This window comes from Trachypithecus francoisi, unplaced genomic scaffold (assembly GCF_009764315.1).
Source record: "Trachypithecus francoisi isolate TF-2019V2 unplaced genomic scaffold, Tfra_2.0 Lachesis_group2, whole genome shotgun sequence".
Taxonomy (NCBI): Eukaryota; Metazoa; Chordata; class Mammalia; order Primates; family Cercopithecidae; genus Trachypithecus; species Trachypithecus francoisi.
Window position 1 is genome coordinate 150746224 of NW_022681465.1, and position 24955 is coordinate 150771178.

The window sequence follows — 24955 nt, forward strand, 5'->3', positions numbered from 1 at the left end:
CCTCTTGGAACTGGAGACTTGATCTCACCCCACCCCCACCCTCATCCAGACCTCCCAGCAACCTAGCTACTCCCTTGCACAAGCACAGAAACACAGCACACTTCACAGTGTAGGTACGTGCAACCTGCAATCTGAGTGGGAAACACACCAGAGCACAGAGAAAGAGAAAAATCCATCCGATCTGGACATGAAATTTCTTAATTCAATCAAGTCCTTACCTAGGTTACACTGGCTGCCAAAAAAAGCAGCAACAACTGGAGTTCTTATCCTTCCCCAATATTTTTCCAAGCCTCGATCTTCAGGAATATCCTTTTGACTATGATGGGAACCAATATTCTGGTGTCAAAGAGAGGAATCTGGCTTTCTGTGTTCTTTTACACACACACACACACACACACACACCCCTTTATACCTTCTCCCATGGGAATGATGGAGGTGTAAACCAGCCTGACCTATTAGGTGTATATGCCAGAATTCACTGTCTCTGTGAATGGCACTGTCATCCACCCAGCTGCCTTAGTCAGAATCTAGGGGGATCAACCTTGACTCATCCCTGTCCCTCACTTCCTATATCATGTCAATCAACAAGTCCTGATGATTTTACTGTAGTCATCTCCCTCCATCTGTACTGCCACTGTGCTGGTTCAAGCATTTATCAATCTTCTCTTCAAATATTGCAATAGCTTTCAAACTGATCTCTTTGCCTCCAGTCCCAATGTCCCCAGTCCCTTCACTTATGACTGACAGAATAATCTTTCTAAAACAAACAAACAAACAAACAAAACTCATGATATCATAGGTATATCAGTTCAAAATTCTTCAATGACTCTCATCTATATGGAATAAAATAAAAACTCCTTGGCATGGCCTAAAGGTAACTCAGGATCTAACTCCTGCCTACTTGCTTCACCTCATCTCCTACAAAGACTGTCTGTTTTACACACACACACTTTTTTTTTCTTTTGAGATGGAGTCTCTCTCTGTTGCCCAGGCTGCAGGGCAGTAGCCTGATACCACCTCACTGCAACGTCCGCCTCCTGGGTTTAAGCAATTCTCCTGTCTCAGCCTCCCAAGTAGCTGGAATTACAGACACCCGCAACCACACCTGGCTAACTTTTTGTATTTTTATTTTATTTTATTTTGAGACGGAGTCTCGCTCTGTTGCCCAGGCTGGAGTGCAGTGGCCGGATCTCAGCTCACTGCAAGCTCCGCCTCCCGGGTTTACGCCATTCTCCTGCCTCAGCCTCCCGAGTAGCTGGGACTACAGGCGCCCACCACCTCGCCCGGCTAGTTTTTTTTTTTTTGTATTTTTTAATAGAGACGGGGTTTCACCGTGTTAGCCAGGATGGTCTCGATCTCCTGACCTCGTGATCCGCCTGTCTCGGCCTCCCAAAGTGCTGGGATTACAGGCTTGAGCCACCGTGCCCGGCCTAATTTTTTGTATTTTTGAGATGGGGTTTCAGCATGTTGGCCAGGCTGGTTTCGAACTCCTGACCTCAAGTGATCTGCTCACCTTGGCCTCCCAAAGTGCTAGGATTATAGGCATGAGCCACCGTGCCCAGCCACACACACACTTTAAAGTTCAGTGATAATGAAATACCATAATCACTCTGCATGGAATTTCTTACAATGGCCCCTCCCTGCCCTGTCCCTTCCCCTCTACTATCTGACAAACTACTACTCAACCTTTAGTTCATAGCTCAAGCATCACCACCTCTATAATTTCTTCCTGGTTTCCCCAGGCTGATTTAGGTGTTTCTTCCCATTTTGTCCCATTGCATCTTATATTATGCAGATCTCCATTTTTTTTTCTTTTTTCTTGTCTGTTTCATATTGTACTCTGGGAACCAGAATGATATCTTTTAATTGTTTACAGTGTCTGGCACATAGGGATGCTAATAAATGGTGAATATCAGTATTATCATCTTTAGTTCAAACAATAGTTATTGCTCTGTACAGGGACTTTATATGCATTACTTTTCACTCTCACAACAAGTTTGCAAAGTAGATATTCTCTTTATTTTATAGATGAGGAAACTGGAGTTTAAAGAGATTAAAAGACTTATCTAAAGCTAAACAACTAATATGTACAGTACTATACTTATATTGGCAATTTCACACCAAAACAAGTACCCAGTCTGTTTTACTAGAATTGGGGCATCATAAAGCTTTAATCTTACATATCTTTGACTTGACCTTTTTATGCCAGCCATATGATTCTCCCACCTCTAGAATTTTTTTTTATTTTTTATTTTTTTTGAGATGGAGTGAGTTTTGCTCTTGTTGCCCAGGCTGGAATGCAACAGCATGATCTTGGCTCACTGCAACCTCTGCCTCCCGAGTTAAAGCGATTCTCCTGCTTCAGCCTCCCAAGTAGCTGGGATTACAGGCACCTGCTACCACACCTGGCTGATTTTTTTTTTTTTTTGAGACGGAATTGCGCTCTTTCACCCAGGCTGGAGTGCAGTGGCGTGATCTCGGCCCACTGCACCCTCCACCATCAAGTGATTCTCCTGCCTCAGCCACCACGCCCAGTGAATTTTTGTATTTTTAGTAGAGATGGTGGTTTCACTATGTTGGCCAGGCTGGTCTCGAACTCCTGACCTCGTGATCCGCCCGCCTCCACCGCCCAAAGTGCTGGGATTTCAGGTGTGAGCCACGAGGCCTGGCCGGATTTTTGTATTATCAGTAGAGATGCGGTTTCACCATGTTGGCCAGGCTGGTCTTGAACTCCTGGCCTCTGGTGATCCACTGACCTCGGCCTCCCTGAGTACTGGGAGCCATTACAGGCGTGAGCTACTGAGCCCAGCCTCATCTCTAGATTTTTATTGAGACATAATTCACATACCATACAAATCACACATTTAAAGTGTACAATGCGATGGTTTTCAGTGTATTTACATATACTAAACTGATGCAGTCATCACCACAATCTAATTATACAACAATTTTGTCACATCCCTCCAAATAGAAGCCAATACCTATTGAACAGCTGTAGATGTTTAAAGAATAGTTGCCCAGGTGCTAGTGGTTTAGGAAGGTGTTTCCCTTAGATGACTGAAATACCATTTTATGTCTTCCTACAGTGATCTTTTAGAGCTATTCTATGTAATACTATGTAATACTTTAAGGCTAGGAGACCTTACTCTGTTTTTTAAAAAATTGGGCCTAGCCCAATAAAGCTGGATCCTGGTTCTGAGAATACCAGAATAACACTTTGCTTCACAAATATGCTAAACGATGGATTGGCAGGTTCTAGAGTACTGTTTTTCTTTTTTTTCTTTCTTTCTTTTTTTTTTTTTTTTATTTTTTTTCTGATGGAGTCTCACTCTGTTGCCCAGGCTGGAGTACAGTGGTGTGATCTGGGCTCACTGAAACTTCCACGTCCTGGGTTCACTGATTCTCCCTCACTGATGCTCCCGCCTCAGCCTCCAGAGTAGCTGGGACTACAGGTGTGTGCCACCACGCCCAGCTAATTTTTGCATTTTTAGTAGAGATGGGGTTTCACCATATTGGCCAGGCTGGTCTCGAACTCCTGATCTCATGATCCACCCACCTCAGCCTCCCAAAGTAGTGGTTTTCAAATTTGTCTGCACATTAGGATCAAGTGGGGACCTTCAAAAAATGATGTCTATGTCCCACCCCCAGAGATTGTGCTTTAATTGGTTGGGGTGTGGTCTGGGTTTCAGAATTTTTAAAGGGTCTCTAGGTGATTTTAATGTGCAACAAATTTGAGAACATTGTTCTAGGGAAAATGCCAGTTGTTTTCCAGGCTGACCAGAAGACTGGCAGCTATTTCTTGCTGGTTTTCATGCTTTCTTAGCCTTTTCATATGTGCTTCTATTTTGTCATTTTTGGTTGTTTTCATATGTGTATTTCCAAGGTGTGTTTAAGATTTTAGGTGGGTGAAGAACTAATGAAAATAATAATAGTAATAGCTGATAATTTTTTTGAGACAGGGTCTCACTCTGTTGCCATGGTTGAAGTGTAGTGGTGCAATCACAGCTAACTGTAGCTTCAATCTCCCAGGCTCAAGCAATTCTCCCACTTAAGCCTCCCAAGTAGCTGGTACCAAAGGTGCATGCCAACATGCCCAGCTAATGAAAACAACTTTTTTTTTTTTTTTTTTTTTTTGGTAGAGACAGGATCTCACTATGTTGCTCAGGCTGGTCTTGAACTGCTGGCCTCAAGCAACCCTCCCGCCTCAGCCTCCCAAAATGCTAGGAGCTGGCTAATAATTTTTTAACAGTTATGATATGCCAGGCACTGTGCTAAACACTTTGCATACATTATATCATGCATGAATCTTATAAAACACTTATTATTCCCTTTTGCATATGATGAAGAGGCTTAGAAAGGAGATTGAGTAACTTGGCCACAGACTCATAGTTGGTAAGTGGTAGAACCTCATTTGTCTAACTGCCAAATCCAAGAGTTGATAGCAATGATGCACTGAGTAACAAAATAACAGTGGTTCTCCTACAGTTGCGAGTATGTATAGCGTTCTCTCCAGGGCAAAGGCCTTGCAGTCACCTTGCATGGATACCCATGCCTTGGATAGTATCCTTGCATACCACCCTGAATTAATGAATGCTTTACCTTTCTAAGGATATGAATTTATCTACCTTTCACATTGTGCATATACTTAAAAAAAAAATAAGGCTGGAAGGACAGGGACTAACACTGGAGGCACCAAAAAGACTCTCGTTTTATAGTTTCTGGGATTTTTGTTGTTGTTGTTGTTATTGTTAAAGAGACAGGGTTTCCCTATATTGCCTAGGCTGGAGTGCAGTGACTATTCACAGATGTCATCCCACTACTGGATAGCACAGCAGTTTTGACCTGCTTTTCCAACCTGGGCCAGTTCACCCCTCCTTAGGCAACCTGATGGTCCTGCCTTCCCACGAGGTCACTGTATTCATGCTGAACTTAGTGCAGACAGTGTATTGATCAATTGATCAGCATAGTGTACCACAGCCCAGAAGTCCTGGGCTCAAGCATTCCTCCCCTCTCAGACACTGAGTAGCAAGAACTACAGGTGCACATCACTGAGTCTGGCTACTTTATGTTTTCTTGGGTTGTCTAGATTTATTTTTGAAATAAATTATTACTTTTATAATTAAAAGCGGGTATCTTTGGGTTTGGAGATTGTAGTTTTAATTTTTTTTTTTTTTGAGACGGAGTCTCGCTCTGTCACCCAGGCTGGAGTGCAGTGGCCAGATCTCAGCTCACTGCAAGCTCCGCCTCCTGGGTTTACGCCATTCTCCTGTCTCAGCCTCCCGAGTAGCTGGGACTACAGGCGCCCGCCACCTCGCCTGGCTAGTTTTTTTGTATTTTTTAGTAGAGACGGAGTTTCACCATGTTAGCCAGGATGGTCTCGATCTCCTGACCTCGTGATCTGCCTGTCTCGGCCTCCCAAAGTGCTGGGATTACAGGCTTGAGCCATCACTCCCTGCCTGTAGTTTTAATTTTTAAAATACTTTTCTGCATTTTCCGAATTTTATAGCAAACATGCATTACTGTTACAAGGTAAAAATATTTTGTAAGTAGGGTGCACATCATTTCCAGTAGAGTGCTTGAAATAAAATTTAAAGGATGCCTGGAATTTCATTTCATTCATAAAAAATTATCTGAGAATGAGGTACACGATCTGTGTAAACAAAGGAAAATTATCAAAAAGCTAGTTTTAATACAAATGTCACAATCACTTGAAAGGTGGAGGAATGAGGTAGTTTTTGTATTCCTAGAAACTGCCTCTGGTTGGAGGTATCCAGCAGCTTATTCCTAATGTAAATGATACCAAGCTAAACTCTGATCGCTGAGATCTTGTTTTTTGGCTTAACCATCCCTTAGCAAGATTGGTTAGTTGTGATAGCAAATGAGTGCTGAGGATGTGAATTGGGTCCATAGATGAGTGAAGTATCTTCCCCCTGAAATGGGACCACAAACCACACTCTGGCAGGCCACCATTTCACAAAGGCACTAACTTTGATCTAGGAAGGGCCACGTGAAAGTGTGAATGCATCATCAGGAAAACATCTTCATCACTAAAAAACAGCTCCATTCATTCCTCAATATGATGTAGGAATCAAAAAGCACTAACAGGGTCAAGCATGACTTGCTAAACCTTACCTGTCCGGGAGGGGCGCTCTCTGCACCCAACACCTGCCTATAGAACACCGGATCGCAGCTCCGCAGCGTGTTCTGGCGGCTGGCCAGCGGGCTGGCTGCACCAGGTTTCTTCAGCAGCGGGTCGCTGCGGCGGGAGTCCGTGGTGAGATACACCTGATGGTAAAGGTGCGGCGACATCAGGCCTCCCCGCACGGCGTCCGCGTGCAAGGAGGGCCCTGGTGTTCGGTACAGTGAGCTCACTGGGGCTCGGTATAGGTCTCTAGACTGCTTCCACTTGTAAACTTTGAATATTATTACTCCAAACACTGTGACCACGAATCCCACAGAAACCAGGATTAGAGAAAGAAGTAGATAAAAGGTGAGATTTTTGTTCTGCTCCCGGGGGGCAGAGCCAGAGGGGAACTCGGCTCGGGCTTCAGGAGAGTCCTCGGTTACTGACACAGTGAGGGTAGCAGTGGTGGAGAGCGAAGGCTCCCCGTTGTCTTTGATCAAGACCGTGAGAGTCTGCCTGGGTGAATCTGTGTCCTGGACTGGACGGGCAGTACTGATTTGACCAGTGTGGAGCCCTATGGCAAAAAGGCTCTGGTTAGGGGCTCCCAAGAGACTGTAGGAGAGCCAGGCATTGTGTCCTGCATCCGCGTCCCAGCCTACCACCCGTGACACTAGGTGGCCTGCTGAGGTACCTCGAGGCAGCATCTCCACCGAGCTCCCACCCGGCCGAGGATATAGGACCTGGGGGGCATTGTCATTGCGATCAGTGACAAATATGTTCACGCTGATGTTGGTGGCCAGGACCGGGGTGCCCCCATCGCTGATATGAGCTGTTAATTCAAATTCCCGCCGATCCTCATAGTCTAGGGGCACTAAGGAAGACACTATGCCATTGTCACGATTTATTGTGAAATAGCGACCCACTAGTCCGGTTTCAGCTCCTTGCTCCAAGAGAAAGAAAGAAAGCCGAGCATTCTGCGGGGCGTCGGGGTCCCAGACACTTAGGTTTAGTATTGGAGCCCCGGGGAGGTTGTTTTCTTCAATGTAAACGTCGTAGGAAGATTGAGAAGATTGTGGAGGGTTGTCATTGATGTCAGACACTTGAACACGCACTATTGTAAGGGCTGAGAGGGAAGGGGTTCCCGCATCTCGGGCGGTGATGCTGAGGTTGTATTCTGGCACAGTCTCCCGATCCAGGTCTGCACTGGTTTTCAAAGTGAAGTAATTCTTGAGGGAAGAAGTAAGGCTGAAAGGGAGACCCGGTGGAACTTCGCAGGTCACCAGCCCGTTCTCGCCAGCATCCAGGTCAGTTACACTGAGCAAAGCGATGACAGTCCCCAGAGGGGCATCCTCGGGTACTGGGCTGTACACAGAGGTGACTGTGATCTCCGGGGCATTGTCATTCACATCCACAACCTCCACCAACACTTTGCAATGTGCTCCTTCGGGATTGGCGCCCTTGTCTTTGGCCTGGATGTAAATCTCATGGAGTTTGGTGTCCTCGAAGTCCAGTCGACCCTTGATTGTCAGCATCCCGGTTACAAGGTCTAAGGCGAACAGTTCGCGCACGCCGGCGCGGTTGTGGCTGCCGAAGGAGTAAATAATTTCACCGTTGGGGCCTTCATCCAGATCAGTTGCAAGGACTTGTACCACGCGCGTCCCGGAGGGTGCATCCTCCAGGACGCGCGCCCGGTACAAGGACTGGTTGAAGACAGGCGCATTGTCATTCGCGTCCAGCACCGTGATGTGAATAGGCAGGCTGGCAGAGAGAGCTGGGGTCCCTCCGTCCAACGCCGTCAGCACTAACTGGAGACTAGGCTCGCGTTCTCGGTCCAGGGCGCGCTCCAGCACCAGCTCCGCGTACTTGGTGCTGTCCTCCCGAGTCTGCACGCGAAGCGCAAAGTATTCGTTTCGACTCAGCTCATAGGTTTGTAAAGAGTTGCTTCCCACATCGGGATCGTGCGCGCTCTCAAGCGGAAAGCGCGTCCCCGGAGCCACGGCCTCGCTAATCTCCAATTTCATTTCCTGGGTAGGGAAAGCAGGATTGTTGTCGTTGATGTCCTGGATCACCACTTCCACGCTGAACAGTTCCAGCGGGTTCTCCACTACCAACTCCAGAGTTACAGTACAAGACGGCAGTGTCCCACACAGCTCCTCTCGATCCAGACGGTCGTTCACAAACATCTCTCCGGTCTCCCGGTTCACCTCAAAGAATCTTCGGCTAGCTCCAGACACCACCCGGAGCCGGCGGGCTGACAGGCTACCGAGATCCAAACCAAGGTTCGCGACCACGTTGCCCACAGCGAAACCCTTCTCTCTTTCCTCCAGGATCTCATAGTGAATGACCGTGGAAGCCTTGTTCAAGGCACCAAGCAGAAGCAAAACTCCCACTACCCTCCCGGTGCTTACCAGTCCGCTCCTCCAGGCCTCTGGGACCATCTCACTCAAAAGCAGTTCCTCTCAGCGGGGTCCAGATCGTCCCTGCGATTTCGTTGAGAAACTTTCAGCGGGTTAGCGCTTGGGCGCTGGGCGCCGAGTCCGACATGGCTTTCTGGATGCCGTTGATTTGCTCGCCGGCTGTTCAGTCTCTGCCTCATCCCGGGGCGCAGAAAGGGGACGGGCCGGGGCCCAATCTCCAGCGTCTTCATTGGCCGACAGCGGCACACAGAGTCCCAGCCAATAACTGCACGAAGAATGAGCTAGCGCCGGGCTCTCTGAGCAGCACACGCGCTAGCGCCAGGAACTTCACTTTCCTTTGGCTTCCTTCCAGAGTTTCCAGTCAAAGCGCCTTGCCAGTATCTGTGCATAGGAAATCTACCTTAAGGACAGCCAGCCTTGGGGCGGTGAGGCTAACCGTTCTGCAAGTCTCCAATCCAAATCAAGACCCATTAAACACTTGAATCACTTTCTCTGATCACAAGAAAGGGGATTGAACCAAAGCGAAAACTCCACAACGTTGTCGGGAAATACACCAACAAATCTGGTTTGTTGGAAGACAGACAATTAGCCGGACCCTACTTGTAAGGAGGCATTTAGCATTCCCGTGAAGACATTAATAATTTCAGTTTTATCTCTTACCAAATGAAATTAGCATTCCCTGTCACTTTCTCACTATCTGGAGCTACTATCAAATTAGCAGGAGTTACTATCTATTGGTTTAACTCTGGCTTATAAAATTTAAAAGTACAATTCAGATTTCATTTCTATTAAAACTGGATGTCATTGTTAGCTCTCATTTCTTAAGAACCAGGGAGCAATAAGAAATTTCCCTACCCCATCTTTTACAAGGAGCATGATCTCAATTGTTGAGCACACTCTTCTATAGTTTCCCTTTACTTGATCAATCCTTTTCCCAAGATCTTGCACTTATGCCACATATGCCACAAGAAGTTGCACTGCTAACGAAGAAGAAGACGGAGAAGATTTTAAAAAGAAAAAAAGCAGGCCGGGCGCGGTGGCTCAAGCTGTAATCCCAGCACTTGGGAGGCCGAGACGGGCGGATCACGAGGCAGGAGATCGAGACATCCTGGTACGTGAAACCCCGTCTCTACTAAATATACAAAAATTAGCGGGCGAATGGCGGGCGCTTAGTCCCAGATACTCGGAGGCTGAGGCGAGAGAATGGCGCAACCCGGGAGGCGGAGCTTGCAGTGAGCTGAGATCCGGCACTGCACTCCAGCCTGGACAGACGAGACTCCGTCTAAAAAAAAAAAAAAAAAAAAAAAAAAAAAGCCAGGCCTATTTACCACCTAGGATCTTTATAAAATTATTGAAATAATGGCAGCAAAGCTCCACAAATCTTTGGAAAATACAAAGCCTTTAGTCACAGAATAAAGAGGCTTCAGTTTTCTGCATTTAGAATTGTAGTCACCAAACAAAATGATAATGATTATGATAGTGAATAAAAGAGTCCACTGTGATATCAGAGTTAAGATGTATATCCTTGAACAAGAAACGAACCCCTAAGCGTTCCTGGTCCTCTCCTATTAAATGAAGAAGGCAGGTAAAGTGCCTGGCACAGAGTAAGCCTCAATAAATGATGCAAACCACACCATTAGATGTAAAGTGTTAGAGCCTCATACTATTTCTTAGGCATCACTTTGATTGCATAGAGTCCTTTTGAAGTATAACAGAAACTTGAACATAGGTGAAGGGGTAGGCACATAGGTTAGGTAGGTAGAAAATAAGTAAGGATATATAGGATGTTTCCTGAAGAGATGAAAAGCCATATGTGACCTATATTTCCATGCCTTTAACACTTCAATTCATCTCTGAAAACCCAGTTTTAAATGCTCAAGTTTGATAATTAGCTAGACCAGCAAGAGGGCTGATAGGCATTAGAAGATAGAATACATTTAGAATTTAGAATATAGAGTATAGCCCAGTCACTTGCTACTCAAAGTGTGAGGATCAGTGGTAGGCATCACCAGGGAGCTTGTCAGAAATGCAGAAATGCCCTCCTCCAAACCTACTGAGACAGGATTTACATTTTAACAAAACATCAGGGTGATTTGAAAACCCGTTAAAGTTTGACAAGCACTGATCTAGTGGGTTATTCAGAGATACACTGGTTTATCAATCTTTTCTTCTGCTATTTAGCATCACTTAATTCACAATCTGGTTTTTGAAAATCAGCTTTTAAAAATGTAAGTCATTTTCTCAGTAATAAGGCCTGTCATTTTCTTGATAATAAGGCCTGTAGTTTTCTGAGACTTTATTGTTGTTGTTGTTGTTTGTTTTTTGGTTTTTGTTTCTGAGGCAGGATCTCACTCTGTCATCCGGGCTGGAGTACAGTGGAATAATCATAGCTCACTGTAACCTCCAACTCCTTGGGCTCAAGGGATCCTCCCTTCTCAGACTTCTGAGTAGCTGGGACTACAGGCCTGAGCTACTGCACCCAGCTCATAGTTTTCTTAAGACCTCTTCATGAACCAACAGAACCCTTGTATATCCATTCTCCACAATAGCGAGGTTGATCTTCCTAAAATTTAAATTGGATCACACAATTCTCCAGCTGCTCCTCAGTAGCATCATACTGCTCTTGAATTAAAATACCAAGTCCAGTATTCAAGTTTTCATGTCTTCTCCCTCTCTAACTATACTCCATTGCACCACTTTGAGGGTGGTCAGATCCCCAGCCCTTCCCTGTCTCAGGGCCCTCACACAAGTTGTTCCTTTGCCAGGAAACCTGCTTTCTCCTCCCTCCCTTTGCTTTGCTAATTTCTACAAATCTTTCCGGTCTTAGTTTAAATGTTATTTCCTAATAGAGGTCTTCCATTAGGCCCCAGTTAAAACCAGGATCCTTTGTTATGCTCTCTCGGAATACCTTATATTTTTTTCCATTGAACTTGGCACAATTTTAAATTTTATAATTATTTTTGCTTAAGCAAAATGTCTGCTTCTCCCACTGAAAAAGAAAAAAAAGAAGCTCCAGGAGGGCAGGGACCATGCTATTTTGGTGGCCACTTGTATCCTCACTGTCTAGCACAGCAGGCACTTAATGCTTATTAATATAGGAATCTTTATGCTACTGGCATAGTACAATAATCATAGCATACACTAAGGACTATATATGTATTAATTTGTGTGGATCCAATCTCCCTGGAAGTAAGCATTTTTTGGAAGATACATTTACTTCTTCAAGTTACCAGTGGACCTAATGAGACTATTTCCTAGCCCTAATGATCTGAAGATATAATATAGTTTGCCAAAGAGCCAAGTAAGGTGTGATAATACAACTCACAGTGGATAATAAACAAAGATGCCGTAACTGGTTGTTTCCTTCCTTTCCTTCTCCTTCTTTTCCTTCCTTTCCTCCCTCCCTCCTTCTCTCTCTCTCTCTCTCTCTCTCTCTCTCTCTCTCTCTCTCTCTCTCTCTCTCGTTTTGCTCTTGTTGCCCAGGCTGGAGTGCAATGGCTTAATCTTGGCTCACCGCAACCTCCGCCTCTCAGGTTCAAGCAATTTTCCTGCCTCAGCCTCCAGAGTAGCTGGGAATACAGGCATGCACCACCACACCCAGCTAATTTTGTATTTTTAGTAGAGATGGGGTTTCTCCATGTTGATCAGGCTGATCTCAAACTCCCAACGTCAGGTGATCCGCCAGCCTCTGCCTCCCAAAGTGCTGGGATTACAGGTGTGAGTCACAGTGCCTGGCCTGTATCACTTATTTCTAGGGGAAATGGAAGGACCAGTATACAGGATTTATATACTGATTCAACACAATTTCCCAGTCTTTATCTTTTTTCTTCTCTGTTTTATAATTTCAAGAGAGCTTCTGACCAATGAGATGCAGCATTCATTATATATATATATATATATATATATATATATATGTGTTGTGTGTGTGTGTGTGTGTTTTTTTTGAGATGGTGTCTCGCTTTGTCACCCAGGCTGGAGTGCATTGGCACGATCTCTTTTCACTGCAAGCTCCGCCTCCTGGGTTCAAGCAGTTCTCCTGCCTCAGCCTCCCTAGTAACTGGGATACAGGTGCGTGCCACCATGCCTGGCTAATTTTTTGTATTTTTAGTAGAGACGGGGTTTCACCATATTAGGCAGGATGGTCTCAATCTCCCAATCTTGTGATCTGCCTGCCTTGGCCTCCCAAAGTGCTGGGATTACAGGCGTGAGTCACCACCCGGCTATAATATAGCTTTAAAATAGGAAGTGGATGTATTATATGATCGAGAGTAAGGTCTTAGTGTCAAAAAGATTCAAATTCCAGTACTGGAATTGTATTGGAACTAGGTTCCAATACGTAGAACCTAGCTATGTAACCATGAAACTTTTATGTTTAACTTCTTTTATTTTCTTTATCTATAAAATGGGAATAATAGTATTCACTGATATAACCACAGACATGTCAATCATTTTAAAAATCTTTTCACAGCTTTCTACATACATAGTGCCCCTATAAAATGCAGGGATTTTAAATAAATTTATATAGTAATGCAACCAACCCCACAATCCAGTTTTAGAATACTCTCATCACCCCCAAAATTTCCCTCATGCCTGTCAGTAATCAATCTTCCTAGCTTCAGCCTCAGGCAACCACAGTTTTGCCTTTTCCAGATATTTTATTAAAAAGGAATTATGGCCGGGCGCGGTGGCTCAAGCCTGTAATCCCAGCACTTTGGGAGGCTGAGACGGGCGGATCACGAGGTCAAGGAGATCGAGACCATCCTGGCTAACACAGTGAAACCCCATCTCTACTAAAAAAATACAAAAAAACTAGCCAGGCGAGGTGGCGGGCGCCTGTAGTCCCAGCTACTGGGGAGGCTGAGGCAGGAGAATGGCGTAAACCCGGGAGGCGGAGCTTGCAGTGAGCTGAGATCCAGCCACTACACTCCAGCCCGGGCAACAGAGCAAGACTCCGTCTCAAAAAAAAAAAAAAAAAAAGGAATTATAAAATAGGTAGTCTTTTATATGTCTTTTATATGATGTAGCATAATGTCAAACTCAAACTCAGCTTTTGACCACACCCTCAAATACGTTATGTCTCCAACTTTCCTCACCTGGTAAGTGGCACTTCTATTCCAGCCAGAATTTCAGAAGTAATTTTTAATATGTTTTTCTGCATCCCCACATCCAGTATATTATTAATCCATACCAATGCTTACTACTCCCAAAACATATTTTGAAACTATCAATTATGTATCCTATCTACTGCGAGCCCTGAGTAAAAGCAACCTTAAATGCTATTATAGCTTCCTTGCTGTTATTTTTACTCCCTCTTTTGCATTCCCTAAATTCCACCTCACATGCAGAGACCTGAGTAATCTTTCAAAAATGTACATGAGATTATATACCTTCCTTGCTAAAAACATAACTAGGCCTAGCTACATAACTTGTAGGGTCAGTGCAAAATAAAAATAGGGGGCTCGGAGGCTGGGCAAGGTGGGTCACACCTGTAATCCCAGCACTTTCGGAGGCTGAAATGGGTGGATCACTTGAGGTCAGGAGTTTGAGAGCAGCCTTGCCAACATAGTGAAACTCCACCTCTACTAAAAATACAAAAAATTTGCCGGGTGTGGTGGCAGGTGCCTATAATCCCAGCTACTAGGGAGGCTGAGCCAGGAGAATCACTTGAATCCCAGAGGCAGAGGTTGCAGTGAGGCAAGATCATACCACTGCACTCTAGCCTGGACAACAGAGGGAGACTCCGTCACAAAACAAAACAAAACAAAAAACAAAACAAAACAGGGGGCTTGGGCTTGTTGTTAAAAATGATTGACCAGGCACAGTGGCTCATGTCTGTAGTCCCAGCATTTTGGAAGGCTAAGGTGGGAGGATCACTTGAGGCCAGGAATTTGAAACCAGCCTGAGCAACATAGGGACAGCCTCATCTCTAAAAAAAAAAAAAAAAAACTTATTTGAGCACAGTGGCATGTGTTTGTGGTCCTAACTACTCAGAAGGCTGAAGTGGGAGGATTGCTTGAGCCCAGGAGTTCAAGGTTGTAGTGAGTCCACTACACTCCAGCCTGAGTGACAGAGCAAGACCCTGACTCAAAAAATAAAATAAAAATTATTAAGAATTTCAAGATGATAACAGCAGAGCCCTAACCAAAGGGTAGGGGCCTTCAAAGCAAGGGGGCCCATCTAAGCATGAAGCCCTGTATCCCTGCACAGGTTGCCTGCCCATGAAGCTGACCCTGCTTGACACAAAGGAAACTCTCAATAAATATTACCTAATATATATTTTAATATTAGCTAACTGTCTAATTACCTAATATTATTCCCAGAGGGTTAGTAATATCATAAAATCCTATTCAAGATGCTATTAAATTACTGCACACAAGGAAAAATACATAAAATCCTCTTAAAATCCTAAATATCATCGAGTAGTCTTTCCATTCTACCTAATGTGTCTATTTGAACTGCTTCCTAAGGTCAAATTATGGGATCATTTGAGGAAAAATGGAATAAAAACAGTTAACCAATAAATCAAACATGTATCTCAATTTAGACAGGTGGGACATTCAAGGATTTGGTGAAGAAGCTGAATAGTTTAGCCTTCATATTTATCTGAAGTTTACCTGAATATTTTGCATACTTTGATTTGATAAGATGATCTGTGAATCTTTTTTTTTTTTTTGAGATGAAGTCTTGCTCTGTTGCCCAGACTGGAATGTAGTAGCATGATCTCGGATCACTACAGTCTCTGCCTCCGGGGTTCAAGCAGTTCTCGTGCTTCAGCATCCCGAGTAGCTGGGATTACAGGCGTGCCACCATGCCCAGCTAATTTTTGTATTTTTGGTAGAGACAGGGTTTCACCATGCTGACCAGGCTGGTCTCAAACTCCTGGCCTCAGGTGATCTGCCTGCCTCGGCCTCCCAAAGTGCTGGGATTACAGGCGTGAGCCATTGCACCTGATCTGAATCTTAAGAATAAGTTTTATATGACCTCCATTCTATCTACAATGTTTTTGCAATTAAAAATAATGCTCTAATAAATAACCTGGTATATATGTATTTTTGTAATTTTTGAGGTACGTATTTATGATAAATTCCTAATAGTGTGATTGCTAGGTCATAGGACAAATGCATATGTAGTTTTTTTAGAACAAGAAGAAATTATGCCATCAAAATGTTTTGGGACTACAAACATTTATTTTATTTTACTTATTTTGTTTTATTTATTTATTTATTTAGAGGCAGAGTCTCGGTCTGTCACCAGGCTGGAGTGCAGTGGCACAATCTTGGCTCACTGCAACCTCCACCTCCCAGGTTCAAGCGATTCTCCTGCCTCAGCTTCCCGAGTAGCTGAGACCACAGGTGTGCGCCACCACGCCCAGCTAAGTTTTGTATTTTTAGTAGAGACGGGTGGGGTTTCACCACGTTGGCCAGGATGGTCTCGATCTCTTTACCTCATGATATACCCGCCTCGGCCTCCCAAAGTGCTGGGATTACAGGAGTGACCCATCGTGCCCAGTCTATTTTGTTTTATTTTTTGAGATGGGGTCTTGCTCTGTTGCCCAAGCTGGAGTGCAGAGGGGTGATCATGGCTCACTGAAGCCTCAACTTCAAAAGGCTCAAGCAATCCTCCTGCCTCAGCCTCCCGAGTAGCTGGGACTACAGGCATGTGCCACCATTTCTGGCTAATTTTTAAATTTTTGTAGAGACAGGTTCTTGCTTTGTTGCCTAGAATGGTCTCAAACTCCTACATTCAAGCAATCCTCCCACCTTGGCCTCCCAAAGTGCTGGGATTACAGGAGTGACCCACTGCGCCCAGTAAAAACAATAATTTTGGATTGTTTTGTTAGTCAAACATTGATTTGTTAGTCAAAAGCCTAAAGTAAAACAAACACAGGTTTACCCCATCTCCCACTTTAGTGCTATTCTCTTCTAGTCTGGATCATATTAGTACCTTCTTATCATTTACTATATTACAAATGTTAAATATGTCAGGAAACTACCTGCAAAAAATTTACTAAATTTGTCCACATGAAAATCTTCCATGAGACCTACATTCTCCTAAGAAATAATTTGTTTCAATTTTTTTTTTTTTTTTTGAGACGGAGTCTCGCTCTGTCGCCCAGGCTGGAGTGCAGTGGCCGGATCTCAGCTCACTGCAAGCTCCGCCTCCCGGGTTCACGCCATTTTCCTGCCTCAGCCTCCCGAGTAACTGGGACTACAGGCGCCGCCACCGCGCCCGGCTAGTTTTTTGTATTTTTTAGTAGAGACGGGGTTTCACCGTGTTAGCCAGGATGGTCTCGATCTCCTGACCTCGTGATCCACCCGTCTCGGCCTCCCAAAGTGCTGGGATTACAGGCTTGAGCCACCGCGCCCGGCCAATTTGTTTCAATTTTGCACCCACATTTTGCTATTACAGGCTAGTCTCAAACTCCTGAGCTCAAGCAATAATAAGTTGCTATCTAACTTATTAGTTCTCACCAATGGGTAGCCTTGTATGGCTGAGTTATTTCTTTTTTCTTTTTCTTGTTTTTTTTTTTTTTTTTTTGAGATGGAGTTTTGCTCCTGTTTCCCAGGCTGGGGTGCAATGGCGTGGTCTTGGCTCACCACAACCTCTGCCTCCCAGGTTCAAGCGATTCTCCTGCCTTAGCCTCCCAAGTAGCTGGGATTACAGGTACTCACCACCATGCCCGGCAAATGTTTCTATTTTTAGCAGAGACAGGGTTTCACCATGTTGGCCAGGCTGGTCTCAAACTCCTAACCTCAGGTGATCTGCCCGCCTCAACCTCCCAAAGTGCTGGGATTACAGGTGTGAGCCACCGTGCCGAGCCTAGTTTTCTAAATGAAGTAATTTACTTCAACATATAAGAGAGGAAGAAAGAATTGTGGCTTTCTGATCATTAAAATTTTCTGGCAGCTGGGTGTGGTGGCTCATGCTTGTAATCCTAGCATTTTGGGAGGCTGTCGTGGGTGAATTGCTTGAGCTCAGGAGTTTGAGCCCAGCCTGGGCAACATGGTGAAATCTCATTCTACAAAAAATATAAAAATCAGCCTGGTGTGGTGGCATGTGCCTGTAGTCCCAGCAACTTGAGGGGATGAGGTGGGGGCACTTGAGCTTGTGAGGTGGAGGTTGCAGCAAGCTGAGATTGTGCCACTACACTCCAGCCTGGGCAACAGAGCCAGACCCTGTCTAAAAAAATTTAAAATCTTGTGGCACTATAGAAATTTAGTACATGATAAAGATGCTATTTCAAATCACTGGGACAAAGATGAAGTGCTTAATAAATGGCATTGGGACAACTGGATAGCCATTTGGGAAAAAAGATACAATCAGATCCATATCTCAGCACACACAAGAATAAACTCCAATTAGATCAGGGATCTAAACGTGGAAACCAAAAACCATACAAGTACTAGCACTGGAAGAAAAAAGTAACGAATGTTTCTATAACCTAGGTGTGGGGAAAGGCTTTCTAACTATGACTTAACACCTAAATGCAATATAAGAAAACACTGATTTGGCCGGGCGCAGTGGCTCACGTCTGTAATCCCAGCACTTTGGGAGGCCGAGGTGGGTGGATCACTTGAAGTCAGGAGTTTGAGACCAGCCTGGGCAAAATGGTGAAACCCCGTCTCTACTAAAAATACAAAAATTAGCCGGGCATGGTGGCATGTGCCTGTAATCCCAGCTAATTGGGAGACTGAGAGATGAGAATCGCTTGAACCTGGGAGACAGAGATTGCAGTGAGCCAAGATTGCAACACTGCACTCCAGCCTGGGTGACAGACTGAGAGTTGGTCTAAAAAAAAAAGAAAAAAAGAAAAAAGAAAACATTGATTCATTTCATTACACAAAAAACAAAAACAAAGGGAAAAAATTGCATTGCAAAAAAATGCCAAAAGGTAAATGACAAGCTGTAAGAAAATATTTGCAGTCTATTCATTGGACAAAGGACTAATATCCCTAATACAAGGAGTTTTCAAAAACGTCATGGAAAATGCGTATTATGAAAAAATATGCGTGGATTGCAAAATATTTCTAGCACCAAAATAAACCCATACTAACATGTTATAACATGTCTGAATAGGATCTAGTTTGAGGCACTAAGAATAGTAAGATAGCAGTTTGAAAAGAGCCTCTATCAGAGTAACATGAATTCTGCTAAAATGGAAACAAGAACAGACATCAAATTTATGATGAAGCTTGAATGGAAGAATGATGAAATCATTGATGTTTTGTGAAAAGTTTATGGAGACAATGCTCCAAAGAAATCGGCAGTTTACAAGTAGCTAACTTGTTTTAAGAAGGGATGAGACAATGTTGAAGATGAAGCCCACAGCAAAAGACCATCTACAACAATTTGGGAGGAAAAAAATGATCTTATCTGTGCTCTAATTAAAGAAGACCTACAATTAACAGCGGAAACAATAGCCAACACCGTAGACGTCTCGGTTCAGCTTACACAATTCTGACTGAAAAATTAAAGTTGAGCAAACTTTCCATTAGATGGGTGCCAAAACCTTTACATCTAGATTAGGGACAAGAAAATTAGCCAGGCATGGTAGCATGTGCCTGTAGTTCTGGCTACTTGGGAGCCTGAGGTAGGAGGATTGTTGAGCCCACGAGGCCAAGGCTGCAGTGAGCCATGATGGTGCCACTGCACTCCAGCCTGGGTAACAGAGCAAGGCTGTGTCTAAAAAAAAATAAAAATAAAATAGATCAGCTGCAGTAAGACCAGAACTTTCACTTGATTTTTTTTTTTTTTTTTTTTAGATGGAGTCCTGCTCCGTTGCCCAGGCTGTAGTGCAGTGGCGTGATCTCGGCTCACTGCAAGCTCCACCTCCCAGGTTCATACCATTCCCCTGCCTCAGCCTTCCGAGTAGCTGGGACTACAGGCGCCTGCCACCACTCCCGGCTAATTTTTTGTAGTTTTGGTAGAGACAGGGTTTCACTGTGTTAGCCAGGATGGTCTGGATCTCCTGACCTGACCTTGTGATTCGCCTGCCTCAGCCTCCCAAAGTGCTGGGATTACAGGCGTGAGCCACTGCGCCCGGCCTCAGTTGAAATTTTAAGCAAATGTGATAAAGATCCTGAAGGGTTTCTTCAAACAAACAAACAAACAAACAAAACAAAAAACAAAAAAAAACACTGTAACAGGAGATGAAACATGGCTTTACCAGTGTGATCCTGAAGACAAAGCACAAGAGGTGGAAGTGGTCTAGTCAATGCAAAAGCAGACTGGCCAAGAGCAAATATCATGGCAAGGGCTTTTTTTGGGATGTTCAAGGCATTTTGCTTGTTGACTTCCTGGAGGGCCAAAGAATGATAAGATCTGCTTAGTATGAGAGTGTTTTGAGAAAGTTACCAAAGCTTTAGTAGAAAAAATGCCTCAGAAAACTTCCCCAGAATCCTTCTTGACCACGACAATGCTCCTGCTCATTCCTCTCATCAAGTAAGGGCAAATTGGTGAGGGTTTTCTTGGGTAATTATAAAGCGCCCACCTTTCAGTGCTGATTTGGTTTCTTCTGACTTGTTTTTGTTTCCTAATGTTACAACTCTAAAGGGCACCCATTTTTTCTTCAGTAACCAATATAAAAAAGACTGCATTGACATGGCTGAATTCCCAGGACTCTCAGTTCTTTAGGGATGAACTAAATGGCTAGTATCATTGCTTACAGAAGTGTCTTGAACTTGATGGGACTCATGTTGAAAAATAAAGCTTATATTTTTATTTTTATCTTTTAATTCAATTTCTTCATAAGCATTTAGAGTCCCTTTGTATATCCCCTAAACTTTTTACAAATATAGGCTAAAACACTTTAAAAAAAAAAAAAACCTACTAGAAAAATGAAAATAAGACATTAACAGACAATTCAAAAAAAAAAAAATAGGGTCATTTGTGGTGGTTCATGGCTGTAATCTTAGCACTTTTGGAAGGCTAAAGTGGGAGGATCACTTGAAGCCAGTAGTTCAAGACTAGGCTGGGCAACATAGTGAGACTCCACATCTCTACAAAAATAAAAAATAAAAAAATTAGCTGGACATGGTGGCATCCATCTGTAGCCCTAGCTACTTGTGAGGCTAAGGTAGGAGGATTGCTTGAGCCCAGGAGTGCAAGGCTACAGTGAGCTATGACTGCATCACTGCAATTTGGCCTGAGCAACAGAGCAAGATTCCAGTCTCCAAATAAACAAAAAGATATAAACTGGCTTTTAAACATATGAAAAACTATTTAACCTCATTCATAATGAGATAAATTTTAATTAAAATTATTTGGAGATACCTTTTTACCCATCAGGTTGGCAACAATTAAAAATCTTGACAATATACTCTGCAAAGGAGACTATGGGACAATGGACATTTTCATCTATTTGTAGGAATGCAAGATGAGGAATAGTTATATTTAACAAAACTACATATGCCTTTACCCTATGATCCAGCAATCACACCACTAGGAATTTGTTATGCATACACACCTCAAAAATAACAACAACAACAACAAAAACATGTATATATATCTCAGGTTCTTCATTAGCATTTTTTATAATTGCAAAAATATTGGAAACTACCTAAATGACAAGTCATAGATGGGTTGAACAGATTATGATATGTACACATAAAATGGAGTTTCTTTTTTGCTTTTTTTTTTTTTAAACGGAGTCTCGCTCTGTCGCTTAGGCTGCAGAGAAGTGGTGCGATCTCCGCTCACTGCAATCTCCATCTCCTGGAATCAAGCGATTCTCCTGCCTCAGCCTCCCAAGTAGCTGGGACTACAGGCACCCACCACCACGCCCAGCTAATTTTTGTATTTTTAGTAGAGATGGGGTTTCACCATGTTGGCCAGGCTGGCCTTGAACTCCTGACCTCAGGTGATCCACCCGCCTCGGCATCCCAAAGTGCTGGGATTACAGGATGAGCCACCACACCCGGTTTTTACAATGGAGTTTTAGGAAACTATTTTAAAAATGAAGATTTCTATACATTTATATAGAATGATTTCCAGGATATATTATTAGTACAAAAAAGCAAAGTGAAAACTTTTCCTTTCAACCATGTGAAACCAGATATATCACTATAACAACTAGGAAGTGGATCAAAATGTTTGATAAAAGCTTTTAGACATTGGCCCAAAAGACAGTGCAGAATTCTAATCCATAAGAGAAGAGAAGCAGGCCGGACGCAGTGGCTCACGCCTGTAATCCCAGCACTTTGGGAGGCTGAGGCGAGCGGATCATGAGGTCAGGAGATGGAGACCATCTTGGCTGATACAGTGAAACTGGGTCTCTACTAAACAAAATACAAAATATTAGCCCGGCGAGGTGGCGGGCGCCTGTAGTCCCAGCTACTCGAGAGGCTGATGCAGGAGAATGGCGTGAACCCGGGAGGCGGAGCTTGCAGTGAGCCGAGAACGCGCCACTGCACTCCAGCCTGGGCTACAGAGCGAGACTCCGTTTAAAAAAAAAAAAAAAAAAAAGGCCGGGCGTGGTGGCTCACGCCTGTAATCCCAGCACTTTGGGAGGCCGAGGCGGGCGGATCACAAGGTCAGGAGATCGATCGAGACCACGGTGAAATCCCGTTTCTACTAAAAATACAAAAAATTAGCCGGGCGAGGTGGCAGGCGCCTGTAGTCCCAGCTACTCAGGAGGCTGAGGCAGGAGAATGGCGTGATCCCGGGAGGCGAAGCTTGCAGTGAGCCGAGATCGTGCCACTGCACTCCAGCCGGGGGACACAGCGAGACTCCGTCTCAAAAAAAAAAAAGGAAGAAGAGAAGCAAATGAGGATCTGCAAACTAGGATCTCCATTTTTTTTGCCTGGAGACGACTTTCACACTGTGGGGCAGGAAAGGGGAAATCCAAGAATAACACCATGGTTTTGCTGAGTTGAGGAATAGATATTAGAGTTTGGGGAGACAGAGGCAGCCAGAATTTATGGGACAGAGTACTAAAGAGAATGGAGCTACACAAAGAACTCCAGGAATATTAACATGGATCCCCAAGTCTTTGGCTAAATAATAATCTGAGCATACATAGAGTGCACTGACACTACTCTGCAGCTGGGTGAAGAACAACTGCCAGGGAGCTATTAGCTGAATTCTTGGTGGTCAGGTAGGGCTAGAAAATGTTTGAATTCCATTTAGCCATAATAAAGAGACCCTGCTGAATACTCAGATTAATCAAAAAAGTCAGAATTAAGTGGTAGGTCTTACATTAGCCCAAGGCAAACGTTACTACAGACCTGTCCTAACAAAGCTTAAAAACAAGCCTTGAAAAGATCAACCTGATCTGCAAAAAACATAATAGCCTTCCGAAACAAACTGCAACAGTTCTTAAAGAAAGACAAAAAACAAACACTCAAAAATATAACATTTACAATGTCTGCTGTCCAATAAAAACATTATTAGACATGCAAATAAGCAACAAATTGTGACCCCAAGCCAGGAAGAAAATCATCACTGGAAATTACAGAGGTGACAAAATTAGTCGACAAGGACTTTAAAACCTCCATTATAAATGTGCTCAAAAATTTAAAGAAAAATATGAAGATAATGAGGAGAGAAATGAAAGAGTCAAATGGAACTTATAGAAGTGAAAACTAAGACATATGAAATGGAAACTTCACTGGATGGGATTAGCAAATACAGTAAACACTGAAGAAGAAAAGATCACTGAATGGTACTGTTACTAACATGATCTAGTTGACAATTATAGGATACAACAACCACAAGTAGCAGAATATATAGTTTTCAGAGTTACACAGTTGTGCGTAAGCAACACTCACCAAGATAGACCATATTCTGTGCCATAAAAGACATGTTAACGAATTTAAAAGAATAGAAGCCATACAATGTATATTTTTGGATCACAATACAATTACATTAGAAATCAGTGAGAAATATATTTGGGTAATACTTACATATTTGGTGACTAAACAATACACTTTAGGCCAGGCATGGTGGCTCATGCCTGTAATCCCTGCACTTTGGGAGGCTGAGGCAGGCAGATCACCTGATGTCAGCAGTTCAAGACCAGCCTGGCCAACATGATGAAACTCCATCTCTACTAAAAATACAAAAAATTGGGCCAGGTGCAATGGTTCATGCCTGTAATTCCATCACTTTGGGAGGCCAAGGCGGGCAGATCACCTAAGATCGGGAGTTCAAGATCGGCCTGACCAACACGGAGAAACCCTGTCTCTGTTAAAAATACAAAATTAGCCTGATGTGGTGGTGTATGCCTGTAATCCTAGCTACTCAGGAGGCTGAGGCAGGAGAATTGCCGGAACCCAGGAGGCAGAGGTTGCAGTGAGCCGAGATCATGCCATTGCACTCCAGCCTGGTCAACAAGAGTGAGACTCTGTCTCAAAAAAAAAAAAAAAAAAAACAAATTAGCCGGGTGTGGTGGTGGGCACCTGTAATCCCAGCTATTTAGGAGGCTGAGGCAGGAGAATCACTTGAATCTGGGAGAAAGGATTTTGCCACTGCACTCCAGCCTGGCCAAAAAAAGCGAAATTCTGTCTCAAAACAAACAAACAAACAAACAAATGTTAAAATAATCCATGGGTCAAAGAAGAAATTGCAAAGTGTATTAGAAAATGCTTTGAACTAAATTATAATGGAAATATAACATCTAAAATATTATCTTTGCAAACTACACATCTGACAAAGGACTAGTATCCAGAATCTAAAAGGAACTAACAAATCACCAAGAAAAATAAAGCACAATCCCATTAAAAAGTAGGCAAAGGACATGAATAGCCAATTCCCAAAAGAAGGTATACAAATGGCCCACAAACGTATGAAAAAAATCTCAACATTACTAATCATCAGGAAAATGCAAATTAAAACCACAATGAGATACCACCTTGCCCCTTCAAGGATGGCCATTATTAACAAGTCAAAAAACAACAGATGTTGGTGTGGATGTGGAGAAAAGAGAACACTTATACACTGCTGATGGGAATATAAATTACTACAACCTATATGGAAAACAGTATGGAGATTCTTTAAAGAGCTAAAAATAGACTACCATTCAATCTAGCAATCCCACTACTGGGTATCTACCTAAAGGAAAATAAGTAATTATATGAAAAAGATACCACTTGGACACATATGTTTATAGCAGCACAATTCACAACTGCAAAAATGTGAAGCCAACCTAAGTCCCCATAGACTAATAAGTGGATAAAGAAAATGTGATATATATATATATATATAAAATGGAATACTACTCAGCTATGAAAAGGAATGAAAGAATGTCCTTTGCAGCAACTTGGATTGAACTGGAGGCCATTACTTTAAGTGTGTGTATATGTGTATACATACATATATATACTTTGTGTATATATATGTATACATACATATGCAATATGTATAAGTACACATACATATATAATGTGTATATATACTTACAACAATAGTTTATTCA

The 24955-nt window shown here is 43.3% G+C and overlaps 1 protein-coding gene across 18 annotated transcripts in view; it reads right to left on the reverse strand.

The window, feature by feature from the left end:
• LOC117065702 (protocadherin gamma-C4) overlaps nt 1-24955 on the reverse strand; it is a 181706-nt gene that overhangs the window by 30449 nt on the left and 126302 nt on the right. The window contains exon 1 of one of the 18 annotated variants that reach the window (XM_033180870.1): nt 6133-8810. The exons of 16 other annotated variants lie outside the window; for them this stretch is intronic. In XM_033180870.1, the coding sequence (XP_033036761.1) occupies nt 6133-8562 (2430 nt within the window). In that variant the 5' untranslated portion in view covers nt 8563-8810. Of the gene's footprint in view, nt 1-6132; nt 8811-24955 lie in introns of those variants that run through there. One more of the 18 variants, XM_033180885.1, reaches the window with a different exon arrangement.